The sequence below is a fragment of the Notamacropus eugenii genome, chromosome 1 (genome assembly GCF_028372415.1).
Source record: "Notamacropus eugenii isolate mMacEug1 chromosome 1, mMacEug1.pri_v2, whole genome shotgun sequence".
NCBI lineage: Eukaryota > Metazoa > Chordata > Mammalia > Diprotodontia > Macropodidae > Notamacropus > Notamacropus eugenii.
Genome location: NC_092872.1, coordinates 436,626,262 through 436,651,548, shown reverse-complemented (window position 1 = coordinate 436,651,548; position 25,287 = coordinate 436,626,262). Strand labels below are relative to the sequence as shown.

The following is a 25,287-nucleotide window of genomic DNA, read 5'->3' as shown; positions in this document are numbered from 1 at the left end:
ATGATTATTCTTTTTCCTATAATACATTATTATCTATACTATTATGTACTATGTACTTTTGCCTAGACTGTCTCTGGACATTTTTAATATATGTTAGGAGAAGAGAAGGAACAGGGATTCTAGAAACTGGAGGCTAGTGAAGTTCAAGGTTCTTAGACTTTGGGGTTCCACTTGCCAATAATATTCAAGTAACTGTAATCTTGGATTGAAATTAAACTTAACACTTGGTTTCCATCTACACAAAGCATCACAAATGGAAAGATATATATGTGTGCATATCTATATAATATATATGTGTATCTATATACATATATATATACACACACATATATAACCAAATTCTAAAGTTAACCATTTTTAAAATGTTACTTTTAATCTTTCTCAGAAAAAAAACACTACAAAGAAATATGAGCTAGATTTTCTATCTTTGTTCTTCCCCCCTGTAACCTCATTCATGGTCAAACTGCTTTATCCTAGAAGGAAAAAATAGAAATGTCAAAACTTCAAGCATCTTTTGTCCAGACTCAAACGGTATATCACTTAACTTTGAAGGTAAGACCCTGGGACATATGAGGCTCATGAACTTCTGTGGCAGGCTCAGCCAGTCACACTTTGATCTCAGTTTGAGGTGAGGGAAAGGAGAGAATGGCCTGAAGGGATTTCAGGTTTTCTAGGTTTAGGTTTTGTAGGTTTAGGAAGCCTCTGGGTTGATGCTTTGAGACGTCAGTTTTGTTATGTGGGAAATACCTCCTTTCCATCATCTGTACATGAGAAATGCTGCCTTAGGTTGGTCTAATGGTCCATTCACCCAAAGGTTTTCTATCTGCAGAAGGTATCAAGATGTGTTATGACACAGAATCATAAAATCATAAAAGTTTAATGTCCAGAGAGATATCAGTGGCCATATAAGCCAATCCCTATCCCATAAAGAATTACTATTCCAAAATTCTCAACAACAGAAGTTGTAAAACCTCTGTTTGAAGTCCTTAAGTGAGGAAGATGCTATTATCTTCCAAGGCAGTGCCATAAACTTTGGGATAGCTCTAGTTTTTAGATAGCTTGTTATCCCCAACCATGTCAAACCTAAATGTTCTTTTCTTTTTTTTTTCTTTCCAATTTCTAACTGTTCTTACCAATTTTACTATCTGGGACCAAATAGGAAAAGTTGAATCATCTTCCAAGATCATAGCCCTTCAAATGCTTTTATATCAATTTCTTGAGCTCCCCACCCCTACCCAATCTTGCTTTCCAAGGACAAGCACCCCTAATTCCTTCAACTCATCTTCACATAGCATGGACTTGAAATCCTTTATCATTTGGACACTACCCAAAATTTCTTCAGCTTAACAATGTGCTTCTGGTTTCTAGAATTGAACCCAATACTCACTCTAGATATATTTCACCAGGGCAGCATACACAATAATGCCTCTTTCATGTAGGTAGGTGGTGCAGTTGATGGAGTGCTGGAAGACTGAGTTTAAATATGACCCTTGACACTTACTACCTGTGCAACCCCAAGCTAACCTCTTCCATCCTTCTTTCCTAAACTGTAAAATGGGGGTTATAATAGCATCTAGCTTTTAGATGATAGATTGTTGCAAGAATAAAATGAGATAACATTTGTAAATATTTTGCAGACTTTTAAGTCTCATGTAAATGAGACTTTATTCTTTTTATTTTATGTTTATTATTTTATTATTTATTTTTATTATTATACTTAAGATTGTAGAAATTCGCTTCTATATCAATAAGCACAGTTCATGGAACAAGGAAGGTGATCATCACACTGTCTTCTGTGTTGGTAAGATCCCATATGGAGAATTACATTAAATGTTTGGTGCCAAAGTTTAGGAGAGATAGTTACACATTTCAATGGCTCTGTAAGAAGATGGACAGTTTGATGAGAGACATTTATCCAAGGAACACAAAATATTTAGCCAGAAGGAAAGGACTTGCAAGAAGTTCATAACTATACTCAAATATTTGAATATATGTGTGTATATGTATATGCATATGTGTGCATATATTTCTTTCTATTTTTCTTTTTCTTTCTGGCTCCAGAGGGCTAGCAATGGGTAGACTCTACAGGGTAGCAGATCTCACCTTATAAAAGAGGGATTTCCCTTATTATTTAATTTTTTTAAATTTATGGAATAAAACAAACATTTTAATAACATAATATAATAAAAGAGATGATTACATATAAAACTGCAAATCAATTATGTATGACTTACTATTCCTTTTAAATATATAATAATGTTCCCATATAAGAAGTAGAAGAGGCTGCCTCAGAAGCTAATGGGTTGTTTCTCATTAGCAAGAGCTTTGAATGGAAGATGAATGGCTGCTTGTCAGGGATATTTAGAAGATATTACTTAGATACTGGTTCTCTGAAGTCCTTTCCAACTCTGAAATTTTGAGACTTTAAAACTGTAAGCACATGTTCTTGCTGCAGGACAGTATAACTCCATGATGTTTCATAGTTCAACACAATCAAATCATTTGAGTTTGATCTGGAGAGGCTGTGTGTTCTAGAAAGGCAACACATTGATTCATAAGAACAATGATGTTGGAGTTAGAAGAATGGTTAGAATTTCAGGAATTATATTTACTGGTTCTGTGATTCTAGGCCTCTAGGCTCAATTTATTCATTCATTAAATGGGGACATTTGAACCAGCTTCCTCAAAAGTTGTGAGAAAAGCTATCTGTCTAAAACACTATAGAAATGGGAACAACAGAAGTGGTCTGGCCTTTGTTTGTTTGTTCTAGATTGGTTCTTCCTATCTCACCCAGATTGCCAGTACAGAGGTCACTTACAGGCCAAATTCAAATACTGACTGGAACCTCTTCTGTTTTCCTACCTGACCTCATTTACCCACTTTAAGCAGCCTAGTAGGCCTTAACTTCTGTTGACTTCATCCTATTGGTGCCAGACTTAGTCTAGATACTCAATTGGCCTAGCCTACTGCATCTCAGAACTCCTGAGCTCAAACAAGCCATCAGCCACAGCCTAGCAAGTGGCAGGAATTGCGGAACTGCTTATCAACTCTCAGGGAGTGGCTCTTATTTAATTATGTGCCCAAGGACAAGAAACCCTAATTCATAGGACACTTGGTCATCTCACTTTTTGAAAAGATTACTATGAACATAACTACAGAATCTGTACCAGTATTTGATGTAGAGAATGAAGTGAAGAAATGTTATCAATAATTTGGCAAGATTGCTTTAATAATATGAGTAGCATAGTGCTTCGTACATAGTAAGTACTTAATAGATGAATATTGATTGATGGGTTCTTACTGATCACAATGTGTAAAATATGTGAAAAATATTTTGGAAAACATGATTTAGAGTAAATATATTCTTCAAAGTGCTGGGCGACTGAACAAAATTCTCTCTTTCTCTTTCTCTCTCTCTCTCTCTCTCTTTCACACACACACACACACACACACACACACAGAGTCATACATCTGAAGTAGACTATATCTTAACAGAGAAGAAATGAATGGTTACAGAGGAGTCATTTCACAATCAGTTCTCTGTGTATAGCCAGATCATTGATCAATGATACCAAAGATAAAAATCAATACTAAATGATAAGTTAGACCAATAATGAGAAGACAATTACAACAACTCTTACCAGATATAATTAAACAAGCTGTTGAATGAAAGAAAAAAATAAAGAAATTAACTCCCACTGGCACTATTTTTTCAAAGAATTTAAACGGTTGCCACAAAAAGGGGGCCAAAAGAGTCTAGCTGGTAGATATTTTACTTTCTTGAAAACTTTAGAGAGATGTAAGCCATGGTCAATGCCCATTTAGAATAGAAGTTCCTAAGCATTACAGAAGAAAATGGGAGATCACCGATACTACAATAGTAAGTAAATAAATAAATAAAGGAAAAAGAAACCTATATAAAACTTGACATGAAACTCAGGTAAATGATATTATCCTTGGAGCATTTATACATGACACTTAAAGGAACACAGCAAATAGAGGGAAATGGAAAAAGATTTGCGAGCATTTCACAAACAATTCTTATCATTGATTACTGTGGAACCACATTTCAACTCTCACACCTTAGTTCTCAATGAGCTATACAAAGAGATGGAGTGAAAAAGAATTCAAAAAGAGTATCTGGCCCAGATAAAAGACAAACACAAGAAATCTGTTTATGTGATAATTTTAGAGGCATTCTTGGAACTACTTTCAAAATATATCAAAGGAGACAAAATTCTAAAACAATAAAAAAGGCCATGGACATTTGCTTTTGCCTCCTCCTACCCCAAATGTGAAAGGATACTCACCAGCAACTACTGAATCATATGCTCACCTTTTCACCTCTAGAAAATCTTTATAGTGATGGTCTATATAGACATTAATGACATCTGTGATGAAAATATGAAAATAGAGAAGGCAGAGAGCTGTTCAGATTTCTCTTGTTCTTTGCAAAAGAAGTGATGGAGTAAAAATAAACATCATGGAGGTTATTTACATGATAAAGAAATCCTAAGAGGGCACCCAGCTATCCTTGATGAACTCAAATCACCTGGCTCAGATGATCTAGATCCCTTCTTGAACACTGAAAGAATTGTCAGGCATGATTGATGAGTCCCTGTCAGTGTTACTTGAAAGATCCTGGAAAACAAGAAAGGGACCATGTGATTGGATATGAGCAAATATTTTCAAACTTTTCAAAAGAGGGATAAGAACTGAGTCTGCAAACTGCAGGTTACCTTGACTTTAGTTCCCAGGAAAATTATTGAGCAAGTGATTAAAGAGATGTCTGATAAATATCTGGAAGGACTGATGGAAATTGCAAAGAGCCATATGAATCCATATTCATCAATGGGTCATGCCAGACAAACCACAGTTCCTTTTATGAAAGAATTTTTGTTGTTGTTCATTCATTTCAGTTGTGTCTGATTCTTCATGACCTCATTTGAGGATTTCTTGGCAAAGATACTTGAGTGGTTTACCATTTCCTTCTCTATCTCATTTTACAGATGAGGAAACAAACAGGGTTAAATGATTTGTCTGTGGTCTCAGAGCTAGTGTCAAAGGTCAGATTTGAACTCAGATTTTGTTTACTCCAGGCTTAGCACTCTTTCCACTGAGCTTCGTAGCTGTCCTCTGATAGAATTACTAAAATAATAAAATAAATTAGTGATATAGCTATAGGTTGCCTGGATTTTAGTGAACAAGATCTTGATAAAATTTCCTATATCCTTTGTGTGGAGATATTACATAAATATGCAGTCTGATCCATTCAGAATTGATTGGATGGTCAACAAATAGGTATAAAAAGTTTAATGTCAGTGTGGCAGGAGGTCTCTAAGGGAGTAGCCCAGAAATCTGTCCTTGCGTCTGTGTAGATCAACATTTTTGTTAAAGATTTGGATAAAAGCATAGAAGTTATGGTCACCAAATTCATAGATGACCCAAAATCAAGAGGCATTATTAATATACTGTATAATAGAATCAGGATCTTAAAGGATCCTAATGGACTACAGAGGTGGAGAATCTGCAGCCTTAGCACATGTGGCTCTCTAGGTCCTCAAGTGCAGCCCTTTGACTGAATCTGCACTTCACAAAAGAAATTCCCTTAATAAGAGGATTTGTTCTGTAAAACTTGGACTGAGTCAAAAAGCCACACCTATCATTGATAATTATAAGATGGGGAAAGCATGGATAGAAAGTAATTAGTCTAAAAAAGTTCTGGTAGTTTCAGTAGATATGACTAAAATGGGAGTTAGCAATGTGATGGAGTTACCAGAAAAGCTCATGCACAGCTGGGGTTCAGAAAGAGGGCCATAGCTTCCAGTGATAGGAAGGTGATAGTCCCATTGTACTCTGTCCTTGTCAACCACATCTAGAATGAGGTGTTCAGTTCAGGGCACCATTGCTGAAAAAGAATGTTGAAAAGCCAGAGAATATCAAGAAAGAAGGCAACTAGGAAGGTAAAGGGCCTTGAGTCATACCATATGAGAAACCGAGAATACTTAACATGTAGAAGATAAGAGTTAAGACACATACATTTGTCTTAAAGTGCTTGAAAGGCTACTTTTTTGGAGGAGATTATATTCATTCTCTTTGGTCCCAGAAGGCAGAACCAGGGGCAATGAACGAAAACTAACATACAGATATAGATAGATATAAATATATCTCAGATGTGTACTATATATGGACAGTGGTCTGGGGCCAGAATGCAATAAGAGGAAAGGGACAAGCTTGGTGGCATAACTGTGAAGTGTTTTCAAGGATCACAAACTATTTCAAGACATGAAAGTCCATTTAAAAAAAATATTGATGTTTTTTTAATCACCTAAACATCCTCTCCATTCCTCCTCCTACTACCTGCCAGAGAGTCATTCCATATAACAAGGAGTATTTTTTAAAAGAAAGAAAAAGAGGAAGAGAAAAAAGCAATCAGCAAAGCCTATCAATATGTAAAAAATTTGAATATATTTGCAATTTTCCATACTTGTGGACCCCAAAGCCTCTGCAAAAGTGGCAGTTGGGGCAAAAGTGTTTCTTCATATCTTTTCTTTAGGGCCAACCTTGGTTTTGTAATTTTAAATATTCACTTTCAGTTTTCTTATACTTGTATTTCCTTCCAATTACATTGTTATAGTTTCATTGTGCCTATCCTTTCTGCTTACGTCACGCACCATCAATTCATATAAATCTTTCCATGTCTCTTTGTTTTTATCATGTTTGTCATTGAGAGTAATATTTTACTACATTCATGTGCTACATTTTTGTTTAATCACTCACTCAATTTATGGAAGAAAAAGCCATCTTTTTGCTAACAATAATCTCCTTGTGATGTTACATGGCTATGAATTAAGGATTACCATGATTTCTGGAAAATTAAAAATTGCAAGTAATCTATGGATGTAGTAGCCTGAAAGCATAAAATTAAAGATGACTTATAGTCACTAATTTGTACAAAAGTCACCATTAAGAACATGTATGACTAGCAAAAAATAAAGGTAGGTCATTTTTATGGGCAAAGCCTAGAATTGGGCCAATATCATTACAATTTTAAAATATCTAAGGCAAGACCTCCAAAGGTGGAATTGATCTTCTGTGGAGTATTTACAGGAGGATATGGACCTGATTCATGTAGTCTGAGAAGGAATAGATGAGTACAATCTACACATATAGAAGCAGATACTCACTTGAATTGAGATCAGAGATTCATCTAAGTTCTCAGAGTACCATTGTTGGCACTGTGGCTTGGTCACGGGCAGAGAGTCAGAAAACCTCTAGACACTAGATATGCCTAGATGTGATTCTGCTACTTACTAATTTGTGATAATTGGCAAATAATGTAATTTCTTTAAAATCAAAGAATTAGGATGGATGATTTCTCCTTTTCAACTCCCTTCTCCCTATACACCTAATTAGTATTTATCCCCTCTCTTTCCCATTCCTTCACCTCCTATTTGGGAAGAGAAAAAGAAAAGACAAACCTTTGTAACTAATGTGCGTAGTCATGCAGAACAAAGTCCCACACTAATCATGTCCAAAAATGTATGTCTTCTTCTGTATATTGCATCTATACCCTCTCTATCAGGAGCTGAAGTATTCTTCCTCCTCAGTTGTCTGGAATCATGCTTGGCCAGAGATAGATCAGTGTTCTTAAGTCTTTCAAAGTCTTTCTATTTACAAAGTTTCTGTTATTGTATAAATTTTTCCCCTGATTCTTTTCTCTTCACTCTGCATCCTTTCATATTTGACTAGACTTTTAAAAATCTCCTCTTGCTCTAACATTCTTTATTATTTCTTTTTATTTGACTATTAGTTTAGCAATAAAAACAAGCTCTTTGAGGGTCATGAATGATTTTTGTTTGACCTTACATGTAGCAGAGCGCCTTGCATGTAATAAGTGATCAATAAATGTTAATTGAATTAAATTGGGGCTCCACCAGGATCCTTTTGTTCCTGAATATCTCATTATTTTGTCTATTTCACATGTGTTTGTGGGGGTGGGGGGGAGGTAAGATAGCTTTTGATATGATGGGAGCCATTTTTCTCCTAGATTGTAGCCTCAAACCTCTGATAGATGTGAGCTAAATAATTAAGGAATAGTAGAATGGGAAGAATTCCATCTTTCATTCCTTTACCTCATGAGGAAGTACAAGAATTACTTGACAAGAGTCTTTTAGCTTCATCTATGAAAATACCTCTACCATGCAATATTCTCCTTCACAGTTCCAACTCATTTCTGAAACCAAAAGCTTTCCTTTGAAATCTCCCTTTACCTGCCATGAATATAATAGAGAAGTACTTATTGTTATCTAGTACTCTAGGAAATTTAGTATGGTGAGACCTGCCTTGGTATTTTTAGCCCCCATCTGTACTTTTCAGGTTCTCTGGTGGTCTGTGGGCCTTTGGCTTCATAGAAAACACCAAAGAATGGCAAAGGTTCCTCCACTCACCCTTGATGTATGCTGCACAATTACAGAAGCAGTCTTATAATCAATGTAATTGAAGATCAGAGTTAATGAGGACCTCGGCGTCTGTGCAGTCCCTTGAGCAATGCCGGGCTTCAGATGTTAGATAAGGAAATGATTGGGCTGAACTGAAAATCTATTTGGCTAATTAGATGATGCATATTCCCACAAGCCAGTGGGAGAGAAAAATACATTTTAAAAATAAAGAAACATCACAGTTTTAAAGGAGAGATTTGGGCATGAATTCATTTCAGAATCACTGCTCTCTGGAGAGAGAGGTGTGAGGAGACAACAGAGAGACACATTTGGTGCAGAGCCAAATAGATGAGAGGAGGAGGGTCCAAGAAAAACATGGGGGATTCTGAAGCATGGGGAAAGACGAATCTCATTTTTGATGAGATAGGGTTTAGTTCCCAAGGTGATCCCATAGGTTATCATTGAGTCCTTGCCATTTATTCATTTATGTAAAGAACATTTATTGGACAGATAACATGCATTTCTTTGGTCAGAAAATGAAAACTGTAAGAAAATGGGTTTACCTTTTTACCTTGGATGCCAGGAAACTTAGAACATCTTCCGTGCTGAACTGGAGTAGTTAATTGGTTGACCTTGAATGCCTGCAAACATCACTTCTACCTTTAGATTAAGGTTTCTTAAGCTGTGGCCCATGGACTCCGGAGGCATTCATGGAGATATTCCAGGGTAATCCATGGACTTGGATGGGAAAAAATGTATATCTTTACTTCAACTAACCTCTAAAAGAAATCTAGCATTTCCTTCAGTTTTGAATGTAGACAACAAATGATTATTTTGAGAAGGGGTCCAAAGGCTTCACCAGACTGCCAATCAAGTCCATGACACCAAAAAGGTTAAAAACATCAACATTATAAATATTCTCTGTTCAGATTTCTCTCAGAATGCCTTATATTGCATCATACTTTAATTCGCAAACTGCTTCAAGTGCTTGCGTTTGTTGTTTTATAATAAAAATTGTTTATATTTACATAACACCTTATGGTTTCAAAGTCAGTAAGTAAATAAGCATTTATTAAGGACCTACTATATGCTAGGCACTGGGTTAAGTTTTGGTCATTTAAATACATTATTTCATTGTGCCTTCATAACAGCCCTGTGTTATAGGCACTATAAATATCATTATTCCCCTATCACAGATGTGGAAATGGAAGCTCCAGGAAGTTAGTTGATTTGTCTAAAACCATATGGCTAATAAGCAGCAAAATAGAAATTTAAACACTACTTTTTTTCCCCTAATTCCAAATGCAAGAGTCTTTGACATAAGTTCTTAATAGTTAGAAATGTTTGGTTCAGTCCTGTCCATTTACAGATAACAAAGGTGAGTCCTAAAGAGTTTGAGAGACTTATCCAAGGCCCTTCTGCTGTATCACAGGGGCCCATACATATTATGGATAAATGGGCAAGTCTACCTCTGCATGAAATAGATAAATTGTCCTAGAAAATAATAAGAGAAACTAGTCTATATCCTGTAATTCTACAAGGAGTATAGTCTTCATTTACATTTTTTCTGTTCTCAACATGGAAGCTATAAGTTTCTTTCTAATGTATCTGTAAAATTAAAGTATCTTTCTGTCTACTCACAGGTAGCAGCTTTGTGGTCAGTGAGGGGAGCTACCTGGACATCTCCGACTGGTTAAACCCAGCCAAGCTTTCCCTTTATTACCAGATTAATGCCACATCTCCCTGGATAAGAGACTTATGTGGGCAGAGGACCACTGATGCCTGTGAGCAGCTCTGTGATCAGGAAACAGGTGAGCCAACAAAAGGGGTTTCTATATCAGGATTGAGTAGGGAATAAGGAAAAAAGATCTTATGGATTAATTGGTATACCATCTGTATCTATTTCCTGTGCTTAAAATCATAACCAAGGATGGAGGTCTCTGAGCATCATCCTTCATAATTCTACAATACAGTCTTAATTGGTAATGGCCACAAGCCCAATTGAAAACTGCAGTATATGATAGGAATTGTTTTGTTGTTTGAAAATTAATCAAAACTTCTTCCTTTTATTTTGGTTGAGACATTACTATGTAAGAGGGGGAAAATATGACATCATAGTATGCTGAGGCTGGAAAGGAATGGAGAAAAAGAATACTAGAACATAGAACTTTAGAGGTAGGAGGAACTTGCCCAGAATCATGGGTCTCAGGAGTTGACTAGGATCTCAAAAATCATCTAGCTTAACCTATAACCTGAAAAGGAATCTAGTCTTTAATATCCTTGATTTAATGAAGTCAATATTCTACTTGATGAATGTCCACTGTCTCTCAAGACAGACCATTCTAATAATTTAGGAAGTACCCCCTTCCCCTTACTTTAAGCTGAAATGTGTTTCTTGGATCCTTACACCCATCATTTCTAAATTACATTAACTGAAGTATTGTGTCTTTTCATTCTTCCTAGTCTAACCCTAATTATCCTAGCCTCTTTTGTTCTTGTTCTCTCTTGGACTCCATGAAGCAAGCATACACACATAATCCCTTTCCCATGGTAACAAACTCTTCAGATATGTGAAGACATATTCCCCAGACCAAACCTCTTCAGATCCTTCAGCTAAGCCTTTGAGGCTACAGTCTCCAACCCTCTTATAATCCTTGTCCGTCTCTTCTGGATGTGCTTGTCAGTGTCTTTCTTAAAATATAAGTCCTAGAACTGAACATAAACCTCTCTATGTGATCTCACTGAGATGGAGGATAGTTATACTATTGTGACCTCTGTTCTGAAAACTGAGCCCGTCTTAAATGCACTCTAATTTGAATTAAGTTTTTTGACTTTGTGTTATATTTAGAATACAGAATGTCAGAACATATCTTCTCTCATCTCAGAGCTAGAAGGAACTTTGTAAATTATCTAGTATAGACCAAGCAGATGTGCAGATGTGGAAATTGAAGTCTAGAAGGGGACTTTTAAAAAAATTATTGTCATACAGCATTAGTGTCAAAATTAAGACTATATAAAATCTATAGATAACCCAAGTTTCTACTTTCCCAGTATGTGTTCTTTCCATTTTACGATGCTATTCCAAAGTATGTCTGGGAGGAATCCTTGAAGGAAGAGATGAGTACTATTAGATTGCTAAGACATTAAATAAGAAGAATGCCAGATAGAAGATACCTAGATTTCTCTGGTTACTGCTATTTAGTTGTATCAGTTGTGTCTAATTCTTTGTGATACCATTTGGGGTTTTCTTAGCAAAAATCAAGAAGTAGTTTGCCATTTCCTTCTCCAACTCATTTTACAGATGAGAAAACAAAAGCCAACAGGGTTATAAGTGACTTGTCCAGGGTCACACAGCTAGTAATTGTCTGAGGTCAGATTTGAACTCTGGTAGATGAGTCTTCTTGACTCCAGGCCCAGCGTCTATCCACTGCTCTGCCTAGATGCCTAGATTTCTTTAGCAACAATCTGATAGACAAGATGAAAGAGATGTGGAGTAATGGTGGAGTTCTGTAGGTTTGGGATCTAGCTGAATGCCCATTTCCAGATAATAGTTGTTAATGAGATCAACTTTTAAAGACTTCTACTGATATGGTCCCAAATTTTATCCTTGATCTCATTCAACTTTTTTTCAATGACTTGGATTAAAGCTCATAAGTGGCTTGTACTGATACAGTGCTGTGAAGGTCAGTTAATATGTTAGATGACAGAATTGGGGTCTAAAGAAGTGTTTATTATTAGGCCACAACAATGGAACATAATCAGATATTATAAGGTCCTATGCTTGGCTTCAAAATGCTGCCTGCTCAAATATAGGATAAGAGACTTATGATTTGACAGTAATTAATGTGAAAATAATTTAAGTGAACTTCAAGTTCAGTAAGACTTTAAGAAAAGTAGAGTGTCCAGAATGAGTGAGATGACAGTCCTGTTGTGTCCTCCTAATATTCTCAAGCCTCATTTGGAGTACTCTATACGGTACCAAAGGCCACTTCTTTTCCACTATATTTTACTTTTCTCCGAATACATGTCAAAAATTTTTTGATATTTTTAAAAAAAGTTTTGAATTCCAAGTTCTATCCTTCCCTCCCTCTCATTTCCCAGTCTTGAGACGGTAAGCAATCAGATATAGGTTATACATGTACAATCAAGCAAAATATTTCCATGTTAGTAATTTTGTATAAGAAGATTCAAATAAAAGAAAAAATGAAAGAAAGAAAGTGAAAAATAGCATGCTTCAGTCACTATTAAAAAAAGTAAATAGTATGGAAGTGGATAGTATGCTTTATCATTAGTCATTTGGGATTGTCTTGGATCATTGTATTGAGCTAAGTCATTCACAGTTCTTCGTCAGACAATATTGCTGTTACTGTGTGCAGTGTTCTCTTGGTTCTGTTTGCTTCACTGTGCATCAATTCATGTATGTGGTTTCAGGGTTTTCTGAAATCATTCTGCTTATGATTTCTTGTAGCACAATAATATTCCATCACAATCATATACCACAGATTGTTTAGCCATTCCCCAGTTGATAGACATCCCTTCAATTTCCAGTTCTTAGCCAAAACAAAAAGAGCTGCTATAAATATTTTTGTACAAATAGATCTTTTTCCTCTATAACTTTAGGATATAGACCTAGTAGTGGTATTGCCAGAACAAAGAATATACAAAATTTTATAGTCAAGGGCCACCTTTTAGAAAGGACAATGTCAAATGGGGAGATGACCAGCATGCCAATAGTACTCAAAACCATGGCCATGTTATGGTTAGTTGAAAGAACTAGGGATAGTTAGGTTAGATCAGGAATTCTTAGTTCCAGGATCCTTAGAGCAGAGGATCTTCACCTATTTTTTTGTGCAGTGGACCCTTTTGTTAATCTGGTGAAATCTAAGGACCCCTTCTCTAGGGGTCATAGCTTTAAATACATAAAATACAATACATAGGATAACAAAGAAAACCAATTAATTCTAAAAGCTCAGATTAAGAATCCTTGGTTTAGAAGTAATACTTAAGGGGTCAAAGAATTTGATTACGTTTTTTTAAAGTTGAAGGATTAAAGAATTAAATTTCTGCTTGACCACAGAACCAGGAACAGTGGGTAGAAGTTGCAGAGATGCAACTTTAAACGCTGTATAAGAAAAACTTCCTAAAAGTTAGAAATGTGCAAAAGTAAAACAGAACTAAACACAACCTTTACGTAGGAGGTAATAAACTTCCCATAACTGATGTCTTCAAGTAGAGAGTGAATGAGAACCCTTATAAAAAATAAACTCAGAATAAGATAAAATGTCAACATTAAGAGATCAAAACAAAGACTGTGGGAAAGCATTGGCCTATTTGTGCTGTGTTAAGATTGGAAAGAAGCAGTTTCATAGACTTTAGAGAAATTTTGCATCTTAGAAATCGAATTTAAAAAAGATATTTCATATGCACACTATGTGCTAGAAACTGTCAGGCATTACGGATGCAAGGAGAAAAATGAAAACAGTCCCTAGCTCTAAGCAGCTTACATTTATAGTGATTGGAGGGAGTACACTTAGATAATATGTGCATATGTACACACATGTACATGTATACATACATACACATATACAGAGTAATTTGGCATCAGGAAGGCCCTCGTATTGACCATGTGACTTGAGCTAAGCATTGGGGGTTCTAAGGAATTCAAAGATGCTTGAGGTGAGATCATCTAGTAAAATTTCCTCATTTTTATAGATAATTCTACTACAACCTAGCCAAAGGAAGTGACCTGTCTGTCAGTGACGTGAACAGTTAATCAAGCATTTAAGTGCCTATTATGTGCCAAGCATAGATATGGGTTCTTAGGATACAAAGGCAAACATTAAGCAGGTCCTAACCTCAAAGAGCTTATGAGGGAGTCATCATATACCTTTATCACTATATACAAAATTAATGAAAATTATTTGGTTGTGTAAGATGAATTAAGAGAGTTGGGACTTGACTTCAAGTTGTCTGACTCTCCAGCTGTATGACCCTGGGCAAGTCACTTCATCCTGTTTGCCTCGGTTTGCTTATTTATGAAATGAGCTGGAGAAGGAAATGACAAAACATTCCAGTATCCTCACCAAGAAAAGCCGTAATGGGGTCACAAAACATTGGACACAGCTGAGAATGACTGAACACATCCACAAGGTTTCAAGAAGCTATAACGGGTGCAGAGGCCACACCCTGGTAAAACCATCTCAGCAGATGTACGAAGAGAGATGGTTAAGAGTAACTGATAGGCCACAAATTCATCCGAGTGTTAGGGGATGGTTACCCAAAGTATGGGAAGACTTCCCTTGGCAGAATGATTGATGAGAACAGTTTGTTCCGATGGCCATTAAAGCAGCTGAGAAAGGCACTGTGGAGCACTTAGAGCTTGGTTAGACAAAGAAGAAACCAGGGTCATCCCCTGCATCCTGGTCCATTGCCAATCATCAAGACTTTTGTCTTGCCACTGGACTTACAATGACTCTGGAAGAGAGAGTGAGACTGATGATTTTGTGCAACTTAGTCTTACTTAAATCTAATTCAGGACATTATGTATAATGTCAGTGGTCCTCTTCAGAAATCAAGGATGAATAACAAAGAGACAAATGACCTTGGGAAGATAGGACACCAATAAAATAGCTCCCTAAAGATAACAACTTTGTTCCAGTTCTCTGTTGCTTTTGCCTTTCTTTATAGAAAATGTAGAGGCCTGCCTATCACTTTAACTATGCCCACCACCAAGGGCCCTTGTTGAACAGGTGTCTTTTTCATAGCTATTTCTAAAACTTGAAAACACTGTAACTCAATCTTATCTATAAAATAGGCATCTCAGCAAGCTCATAGTTTACTGGGGGGGATAGGACACATAAGTAAATTACCTTAATATATAATATTACATGATTAAGGTGATAGACACTAAAAATGTGATTTGTGGTATCTGAGAGGAAAAGTAGATACCAGCAGAGAGACTTCATTCAGTGTTCAGTGGTCAATATTTGGAACTTTGTAGGAGCACTTTGCCAAGTACTGGAGGAAATATAAAGTTTACATATGTCACTTATTTTAACTAGTTTATAGGTCATATTCGTCTAGCAGATGAAGCTTTCTCGGGGCACTTATTATTATCCCAATTTATAGATGAGGCACTTCAGGTAGAGTATTATGCTTCTAGTTAAAAAAAAATAAAAACAAAATAAAAACAAAAACAAAGCCAAGCTCTATGAAACAGTGAGACAAAATACATATACAGTCAATTATAATATGTAGAGCGCCTTTGAGAGGCAAAGAGGATGAGGATTGAGAAGTCCTTGCGGGGATAGGTTGATGAAAGGAGAGAACTAGCTCTAGGGAGGGAGCCCTGTCCTAATCTCTTCCATGTAAACTTCTCCTTGGTCTCTATAAAAAAAATAAAATAAAACCTGTCAGAAATGAAGAGATCCATCTGTCTGCTGGATCAGCAGGTAACACCACTGATTATAATGCACCTTTAGTGAGTTGATTAACAGATATCCCTCACTTATCCATGCAAGTAGTAGAGAAACATATATTGAGAGAGAGGGGGGTGGGGGGGAGGGAGGGGACCAAACTGAGGAGGGCACTGATTTCTGTAAATCAGAGGCTGCTTATGGTTAATCATACAGAGCTTTAATGTTCCCATGCTTCTGGATCACTGTTCCTGAAATGGCCATCATTGTAAAAGTGAGTTTGCTTTTAGCAGGGAGAACTGAAGAGCCAGGTGTTACCTCTTTGGGGTTAAATAGTGAAACCCTGGAGAATCAGGTTTCTTGGGAGACTTTAGTGTCTGTTTCTGCCATTCTCTGTTGTCTGTCTTCCCATGGAGAATCTTATACGTTAGATTATGCTATAAATTGCTAAAGGCCCTAAAATAACAACACACACCATAAAATCTGGGCAGTGATGACCATATGGCATATCACTCCCAGCTTTGTCCCTGCTAGCATCATTTGAGATCTTCCCTGTTCTCTTACTTGGATCTTTGCCAGAAGTTATGGGAACAACTCAAAGTCACAAGTCATGGAACCCTTACAGTATAATCAGTTTTACATAAGATTTCTTCTTCTTAACTATGTTTGCATCAAGTAACTATTCAGATGAGTTTATATTCTCTGATTAAATAATTGGTTGGAAGATCAACAAAGAGTATAACTTGCACTCAGACCAATAGCAATGAGCTATATTTTCATAAATGCCTTTCATTGCGTAAGGAGGAATTCTTTGTGACAACCTCATAAAAGCAATTTTCTCAGTAGTCTCTTTTTCTCCCCCACCCTGTCTTCCATCTTCCCACATGAGAGATGGAATAGAATATTAATAGCTCACATGTGAATAATAATGATAATTATAGTAGCTAGCCTTTATATAGCACCTTGAGATTTGCAAAGTGCTTTAAAATATTTTCTAACTTTATCCTTACAACCACCTTGAAATGTAGGTGCTGTTACTAACCTCATTATACCAATGAGGAAAACTAAGGCAATTAGAGGGCATATGACTTGCCCAGGGTCACACAGCTAGTAAGTGTCTGAAGTAGGATTTGAGCTCATGTCTTCCTGACAAAACTTTAAGGTAAATCAGTCAACAATCATTTATTAATCACCTACTGTTTTTCAGGTATTGTGTTAAATACTGGAGATATATACATATATATACATAAAATATTATAGATAGATAAATAGATAAAACAATTTCTGCATTTAAGGAGCTCTCAGTTTAATGGAGGAGATAACAAGGAAACATTCATGTACAAACAATGGATATATAGGATAAATTGGAGATAATGAATAGTGAGAAAGCACTAACATTAAGGGAGATTGGGAAATGCTTCTTGTGGAAGGTGATATTTTAGCTGGGACATAAAGGAAAACAGGGGACTGAGATGAACACAATGTAAATACAAAGTCAGGAATGGAGGGTCTTATATCCAGAACATCAAGGACACCAGGATCATTGGATCATAGATTATGTAGGGGATTGGGGGTAGGAGTGAGATATAAGAAGACAGGAAATTTAGGAAGGGATCAAGTTATGGGTGATTTGGGGCATTAAATAGAGGATTTTTCTATTTGATCCTAGAGATGATAAGGAGCAACTATTGTTTACTGAGTAGAGGTGAAATGCACTATAGGAAGATCTCTTTACCAGCTAAGTAGATACAATGGACTGAGTTAAGACTTGTGGCAAGGAAACTCATCAACAGTGATTTCAATAGTCCGGGAGTGAGATAGTGAAGGCTTGTACTAGGGTCATAGGGGAGAAGGAAGAATATATATGTGTATGTATTATTATGTATGTGTATATATTATATATATATTTGGAAAAATTCTGCTGAGGTAAAACTGATAGGACTTGACAACAGATTAGATGTGGGTGTAAAAGACATTGAATAAAGATAGATGACATCTAAGTTTCAAGCCTGAGAGATTAGAAGAATGATGGTACCCTTGGCAGTATTAGAGAAGTTCAGAAGAGGAGAGAGTTTGGGAGAAAGTTTAGTCTTGGACATGTTGAGTTTAAGATGGGCTATGGGGTATCAAGGTTGAGATGTTCAGGAGACATTAGTGGTCAGGTCTTAGGTTACCACTGAATAAACAAATCTGAGAGTCCTCTATATAGAGATTATAATTTAATCCATGGAAGCTAATGGGTGCCACAGTGAATAGTTTGGGGCCTGGAGTTAGGAAGAGCTGAGTTCAAATCCAGCCATAGACACTTTCTAGCTGTGTGACCTTGGGCAAGTCATTTAATCTCTATTGGCCTATTCCTCAACTGTAAAATGAGGATAATAACAGAACCTACCTTGTCGGGTTATTGTGAAGATCCAATGAAATAATATTTGTGACGCTGTTGGCACAGTGCCTAGCACATAGGAAGTATTATATAAGTGCTTATATTCTTCCTTCTCCCTGGTTCCCTTCCTTTCCCTTCCCTTATCTTCTTTTCCTTTCCTTTGAAATAACCTTTGAGAGAGCTATGAGAAAAAGGCTCAGGATAGAGCTTGGTATACCCACTGTTAGTAGCTGTGCCCTGGATGAAAACTCAGGAAAGAAAATTAAGAAATAGTGGTGAGCTACATAGGAAAAAGAACCAGGATAAAGTAATGTTATGGAGACCCATGCTTGGGGAGAAGAAATGATCAAGGAAAACAAAGTGATTGATAGTGTCAGAGTCTTCAGAGGTCAAAAAGGATGAGGACTGAGAAAGGCCATTAGATTTCACAATTAAGAGATCAATGACAACTTTGGAGAGAGTAGTTTCAGTTGAATGATGAGGTCTGATACCAGACCTAAGAGTTAAAAAGTTGGTGAGAGGAAAAGAAGTATGCCTATAACCTTTGGCCCAGGAATACCACTACTAGGTATATTTCCAAAGATGATTAGGGAAAAAGAAAAAGAATCTATATGTTCTAATATATTTATAGCAGTATCTTTGTGGTGGCAAAGAACTAGAAATTTCAGGGATGCCCATCAACTGGGGAATGGCTGGACAAATTGTGGTATATGATTGTGATAGAGTATTACTGTGCTATAAGACATGATGAGCTTGATGATCTTAGAAAAACATGGATACATTTGGTATACATGGGTACATATGATATAATGAAGGACAAAATAAGCAGAACCAAGAGAATGTTGTATACAGTAACAGCAATATTGTTTTAAGAACAACTTTGAACAAATAAGTCATTTTGACTATTATAAATACTCAACTACAAAGGACATATGAAGGAAAATACTATCTGCATCCAGAGAAGGAGCTAATAAATAAGTATGTAGAATGACTTTACATAAATAGGTAAATAGATAGAAATAGGTATGTATAGATATGTAAACATACATAAATATATACATATACACACATGCATTTTATATATATACATACATACACATTCACACATACATATTTGAGTCTAATGGTAGCCATCTTCACAGTAGAGGGAGAGGGGAAAATAAATGTATGTGAAAACTTTATTTTGTATTTAAAAGGAATTAGCAAGTTATACAAAATATATTTACAATTTCATGTGCTATTTTTATTATATTATGCTATGGAAATGATTTTTATTCCATAAACTAAAAATAAAATAAATAATTTTAAAAGTCAAGAAAAGAAGCAGAAGCACTTTTATAGGTGGTATTCTCAAGGAGGTTAGCTAAAAAACAGAGGAAAGATATAGAATGATAGCTAGAAGGAAGGGATGGGCCAAGTGAAGGTTTTTTGAGGATTCATGTTTCGAGGTAGTAGGGAAGCAGATTGAAGAGAAGTTAGAGATTAGGGATAATAAACAGTCAGTCTTCTGGAGAGGAGATTTAATGAGATCATTCATGCATGTAGAGTGATTAGTCTTGGCTAGCAGAAGAGCCACCTCTTCATATGAGATTCAGGTGAAAGAAGAGATAGGGGCAGAAGGCATCCAGTGAGGTGAGATAAGAAAGAGAGAAGGTAAATGGCCAACAGTCTCAATTTTTTCAACTATATGTAAGGAAAATTTTTCACCTGAGAGGGTAGGCGGAGGAAGAGCGAAGGTGTGAAAAGGTTTAGAAATGCCTCTGCAGTGAGTGGAACATTGACTCAATTAAAGAACTGTAAGAAGATTGTCTTTCTATATTGCAGGAGCATTTGAGATTGTGTAACATAAATTTATTGTGGGTCTAGTCAGCAAAGTTTCATCATTTTTTTTTCCATCTTTGTTCAGCACCTTCTGTATAAGAATAAAGCAGATGGTGTGAGTAATCCAAAAATGAGATTTAGAAGGACAAGAGCAGTGATAGGATAAAGGGGAAAGAGAAGGTGACATTATAGAGTGGATTAAGATGTGGAAGGGAGGCAGATGGAGCAAGTGCAGGAGTGATGACCTAGAAAAGAACAGAAGGGTCAAGTAATTGGTCATCACAGTGAACATGTAGAACAGGGTTTGGGGTTGCAAGAGAAAGAGGGAGAGGTAGATAATGGCAATAGATTATAACTTATAGATTATAATCAGTTAAAGAAATTTCAGGTTATGAACATGTAACTGATTTGGAACATTTGTAGCTGATGGTGAGATCAAGGATGCATAACCATCTCAGGAGCTGAGGAGGCATGGAGAACTAGATCATGGTAAATGAGTTAGTTGAAGAATTGGAAGGTTAGGAGTATCAATATGCCTGTGAAAATCCCCTGGTGTGAAGACAGGAGTTGAGGAGGAAAGAAAGACTGTAATCCAGGTCCTGAATTCATTGAGGAAAGTAAAGTATACTAGAGATTAGTAGACAAGAGCTACAAGAATTTGATTGGGCACTAGTTATGGGACTGGGTGAACCTCAAAGGAGAAGATGTTACTGAGGGATTGTAGTAGGAGAGCTTGGAAGTGGCAATGGAAACCAAAGAATATTTTCAATTATCTGACCTCAAACAGTGAGAGGTCATGTAAAGTGAGACTGAGTAGAAAGTATAGCCAGTGCTGGAAAGGGAGGTCAGAGGCAGTATCCTCAGGAGGCAGCAGGTCTTAGTGAAAGTCAGAAGATGAAAGGAAGGAAGGAAAAAAAAGATTTAAGATGAAAGCAAGTTTGTTATCCATGAATCAGGCATTTCAGAAAGCATAGTGGGTGAGTAACTTTAGAGAGGAATAGAAATGGAGAATAGGATTTGAATAATTCCAAGAGGGTTCAGAATCCCTGAGATGAAAAGGGGATGGCAGGTGAGAATTTGTTTATCATTGAGGAATGAGTTCAAATAGGTTATGTAATGTTTTCTGTGCAATATCCTTAGAAGGTAAAATAAATAGTATATGAATTATGTCCATTTACAGGTGAGGAAATTGAGGTTCAGACAAGTTAAGTGACATATAGTAAGAGATACTAAATGACAATTAACCCCAGTTGCTTGTGTTCTCACTGAATTTGCTTCCTTTAATTTATTGTGTTGTGTTTGTCCTTTGTTTCTGAAGAGGACGATAACATCAGGGAAGTTATGATATGACTTGAAGTTGACTTTGATTTGAATGAGGGAAGGCTGTACAAAGGTCACCATCCTAACTTTCTCCTCCAGAGCCATCTGGATCCAGTGACCATTTATCAGGATGACTTGAGATGGCCCAGGATGCAATGGGAGACCCTGGCTCTTTTAGGCTAAGGTCTTTTCAGGTACTCACATAGAATGAGATAATGCCCATTCAACGAATAGACCTCTTTAAGAAGTAGTCAAGACTCCTTTCATTAGAAAAAGAAAAAAATCAAAATGAGAGGGCAAGACCCTCAGGGTTGCTGTTCCAAAGAGAAGCAGTTACCGTTGGCCTTAACATAAAAGGGCCAGCGTCTCCTGTTGCATCCTAGGCCATCTCAAGTCATCCTGATGAATATCTGGTCACTGGATCCAGATGGCTCTGGGGGAGAAAGTGAGGCTGGTGACTTTTCAGAGCCCTCCCTCATTCAAATCAAAGTCAACTTCGAGTCATGTCATCATTTCCCTGATGTCATAGGCCTCTTTGAAAACGAAGGACAAACACAACCTGTGAGTAGACTGAGCTACCTGAATGGGGACCCAACTAGCTGGGTAACTCAGCTCATCCTCTACCTCTCCCTCTCCCTTTCCTTCTCCTCTCCAAAGGAAGGTAAATTTTGGTGGCCAGAAGCTGCCCAGTTAACTTAGGGTTTACTTGTTAGATTTCTTTCTTCCTTCTTTCCTTCCTTCCTTTCTTCCTTCCTTTCTTCCTTCCTTCCTTCCTTCCTTCCTTCCTTCCTGCCTGCCTGCCTGCCTCAAACCTTAAACCCAATTTACTCTGAAGCCCATAGATTGGACCTACTCAAGCTCCACTTAATGGCTATTTTTTGGACCCTCCTGGCCTAGAGTAAATGCCTTTAATTCATAAATAATGGCACAGACAGACACACACACACACACACACACACCATTTCCCTCTATTGAATGTTTGTTCCATAATAGCAGAAATTATTTCATTTTTAAGTCTATTTCCCTAATGTCTGAATCAGCATAAGTACTTTCAAAATGTTCTTAGAAAGAAACAAAGAGAATGAAGTTGAAATTCAAACTCAGTCCAAGTGTTCTGACTGTAACCTTCTACCCTTTAAAATGTGGTTATTTTGTTTGGACTCAACAAGCATGTCCAAATGCATTTTAATTTTTTTAATTATTGTTTTCATCTTCTGCCTCCTACCTCCCCTTCACCACTGAAGTAAAAAAAAAAAGGTGGGGGATAACCTCTTGCAACAAATACACAATCAAAAAGCAAATACACATATTGGCCATGACAAAAAAAAAAATTGTGTCTAGTTCTATATATTTGTCCATTGCCTCTCTCAGTTTGTGAGTAACATTCTTTATCACCCATCCTCTAGAATCACAGTTGATCATTGTATTAATTATTTCTTATGTCTTTCAAAAGTGTTTTTCAAGGTTGTTATAATTCTCACTTCACTCTGAATCAGTTCATACAAGGCTTCCCAAATTTCTCTGGAGCCACCTCTGTCTTCATTTCTAACAGTACAATAATATTCCATTACATTCACATACCATAATTTGTCTAGCCATTCTCTAACTGATGAGTACTCACAATAGTTTGAGTTTTTTGCCTGCAGCATAAAAGAAAGAAAGATAAGATGAAAGGAAATGAGAGGAGAAGGGAAGGGAGGGAAAGGGAAGGAAAAAATGAAAAGACTATCTATATTTGTACATGTATCTTTTTTTTTGGTACATGAACCTTTTCCTCTTTTATTTGCCCCAAATACATTTCCTGAAAATAGTTGAGCAAAATTAATGTGATTGAAGCTGATAGCACATCACTTTCCATTTTAGTTGTTTTCCATTTTTTAACAGAAAGAAAGGATATCTGCTTTAAATTTGTTATTGCAGTACCAGCATTGTACATTATATTTTATCAGAGTTTTTGTTGCCACTCCATGTTTACTTTATTCGCACTCTAATAACCAGTATTTTTTAACTCAACTTTCTTACCTCTATGTGACCTCATAAAGTTTATCCATATTTCTCTTGTTTTCATATTTATCATTCCTAACAATGATAATATTCCGTTACATTTATGTATCATAAGTTGTTCCACCACTTCCCAATCCCTGGCATCTAACCTAGCTTGTTTCCAGCTTTTTGTTATTACAAATCATGTACAATTCATTGCCCTTTTTACTACACCCAATACCTTGAAATTCAGCTTTTTATTTTCCTTGAAAAAAGGCCAAGGACAGCGATCCTTTGCTAAGGGTAACATCAGACCAGAAATAGGGCTGAGAGGCAGCAGTCCATAGGTCAGTGAGCTAAGATGAATAGGGGAATTTAGGGAATTATTTTTTTTTAAGAGAGGCAAAGTGGGACAAAACCCCCTATCCATCTGACTGATTTCTCTTTTCAAATTGTACTTTTGTGTCTCAAACACTGCATTTCAGTCAACTGGTCTGCTTGATACTCCGTGTGCATGATTTTTTTTTTATTTCCCTCTCCTGCACCACCTCAAAAGATTCCTGTTGTCCTTCCAAGTTCAGTTCAATTTCCAACTTCTATATTAAAACTAGCTGATAACCCTCAGATGTCAGTGAATCTCCCTGAAATTGCTTTATAAGTGCTTTATATGGAATTCATGTTTATTTAAAACATGTACGTAGATATTGCTTTCACTTATAGAATAGCAATTCCATGAAGGTAGAAACTGTTTCAGTCTTGTATTGGTGTCATTGTTGCCTCACTCATAGTATCCACTTTATAAATGCAGAATGAATGAATTGAATGACTGAAAAGAACTGAAAAGAAACTTGGATATCATCTAAGTGAAAATTGCAACAGTATGCTTTAGTGGAAAAGGAGTGCCTGACTTTGATGGAGTAAGAGGACAAAGATTGAATCCTGACCTTGAAACTTATTAAACTGTGACCTTGGGAAAGGCAGTTCACCTCTCTGAACCTCAACTTCATGCTATAACAATACATGAACTCCCTATTTTGTTCAATTGATATAGAAGTTTATAAGCTTGACTGGTATGGCATGGCTGGTAACAGGGTAGAGGATAGAGCCAGTGACAAATTCAAGATTAATGTCTGTACTTCTGCAACATCTGAATCTTCTTTACTTTTAGTTTAAGGTATATTGAAAGGCTTGAGATCGACCAGAGAAGCTGTCTGCTTACCCCTAACTTCAATTGTTGAGCCCCCTGGTTGGTTGAAGTAGATGGTGACTGGGATGATGTGGAGCCATTAAGTTCATCTGTTGGCAATCTTGTGCCTCAGCTTTCCTGGAATTTGCTGTCAAATAAGAAGAATTATTTCTCCTAAGTGATAGCAGATCCAGAAATGGGGGTGATATTTAAACACATATTATATTGAGAGGGGGTGACATCAGGAAAATTACCAATGACTTGATATATGGATGAGCCTCACAAGGTTCATTGGCATAGTGCCAAGGCCTTGACTGCTTCCTTGGCGTCCTATGCTAGAATTGTCAGAAATAACAATAGGTAATGGGATGGAGACCAACTGTCCAAGAACAAAAATAAGAAGGAAATAACTGAAGGTGTGGAACAGTCACAGGAACTATAAATGTGCTTCTATTGCTGTACTTCCAAAACAATGCTCGAAATATCTCCAAGCATTAATCTTTTCATTTTCTACAAATAGTAAAGAAACATTATTCTCATATAGGGCACTGAGCTAGGGATTTCAAAGAATGTGAGAAAGATCTGGTATTTATCCTTAAGGACTTTGTAGACCAGAAACAGAGGTATATAATGCTTTGAAAGTATCATATACCTTTGGTACTTTGAAGGACCCATTATTTTCTGTTTGCACATACTCCTTCTGCCAACATAAATCATATTTCTTCTGAGATTCTTCAC

At 36.6% G+C, this 25,287-nt stretch overlaps 1 protein-coding gene across 1 annotated transcript in view; it reads left to right on the top strand.

The window, feature by feature from the left end:
* ASTN2 (astrotactin 2) overlaps positions 1-25,287 on the top strand; it is a 1,124,306-nt gene that overhangs the window by 415,567 nt on the left and 683,452 nt on the right. The window contains exon 7 of the mRNA XM_072631748.1: positions 10,085-10,252. Within this exon, the coding sequence (XP_072487849.1) occupies positions 10,085-10,252 (168 nt within the window). The remainder of the gene's footprint in view (positions 1-10,084; positions 10,253-25,287) is intronic.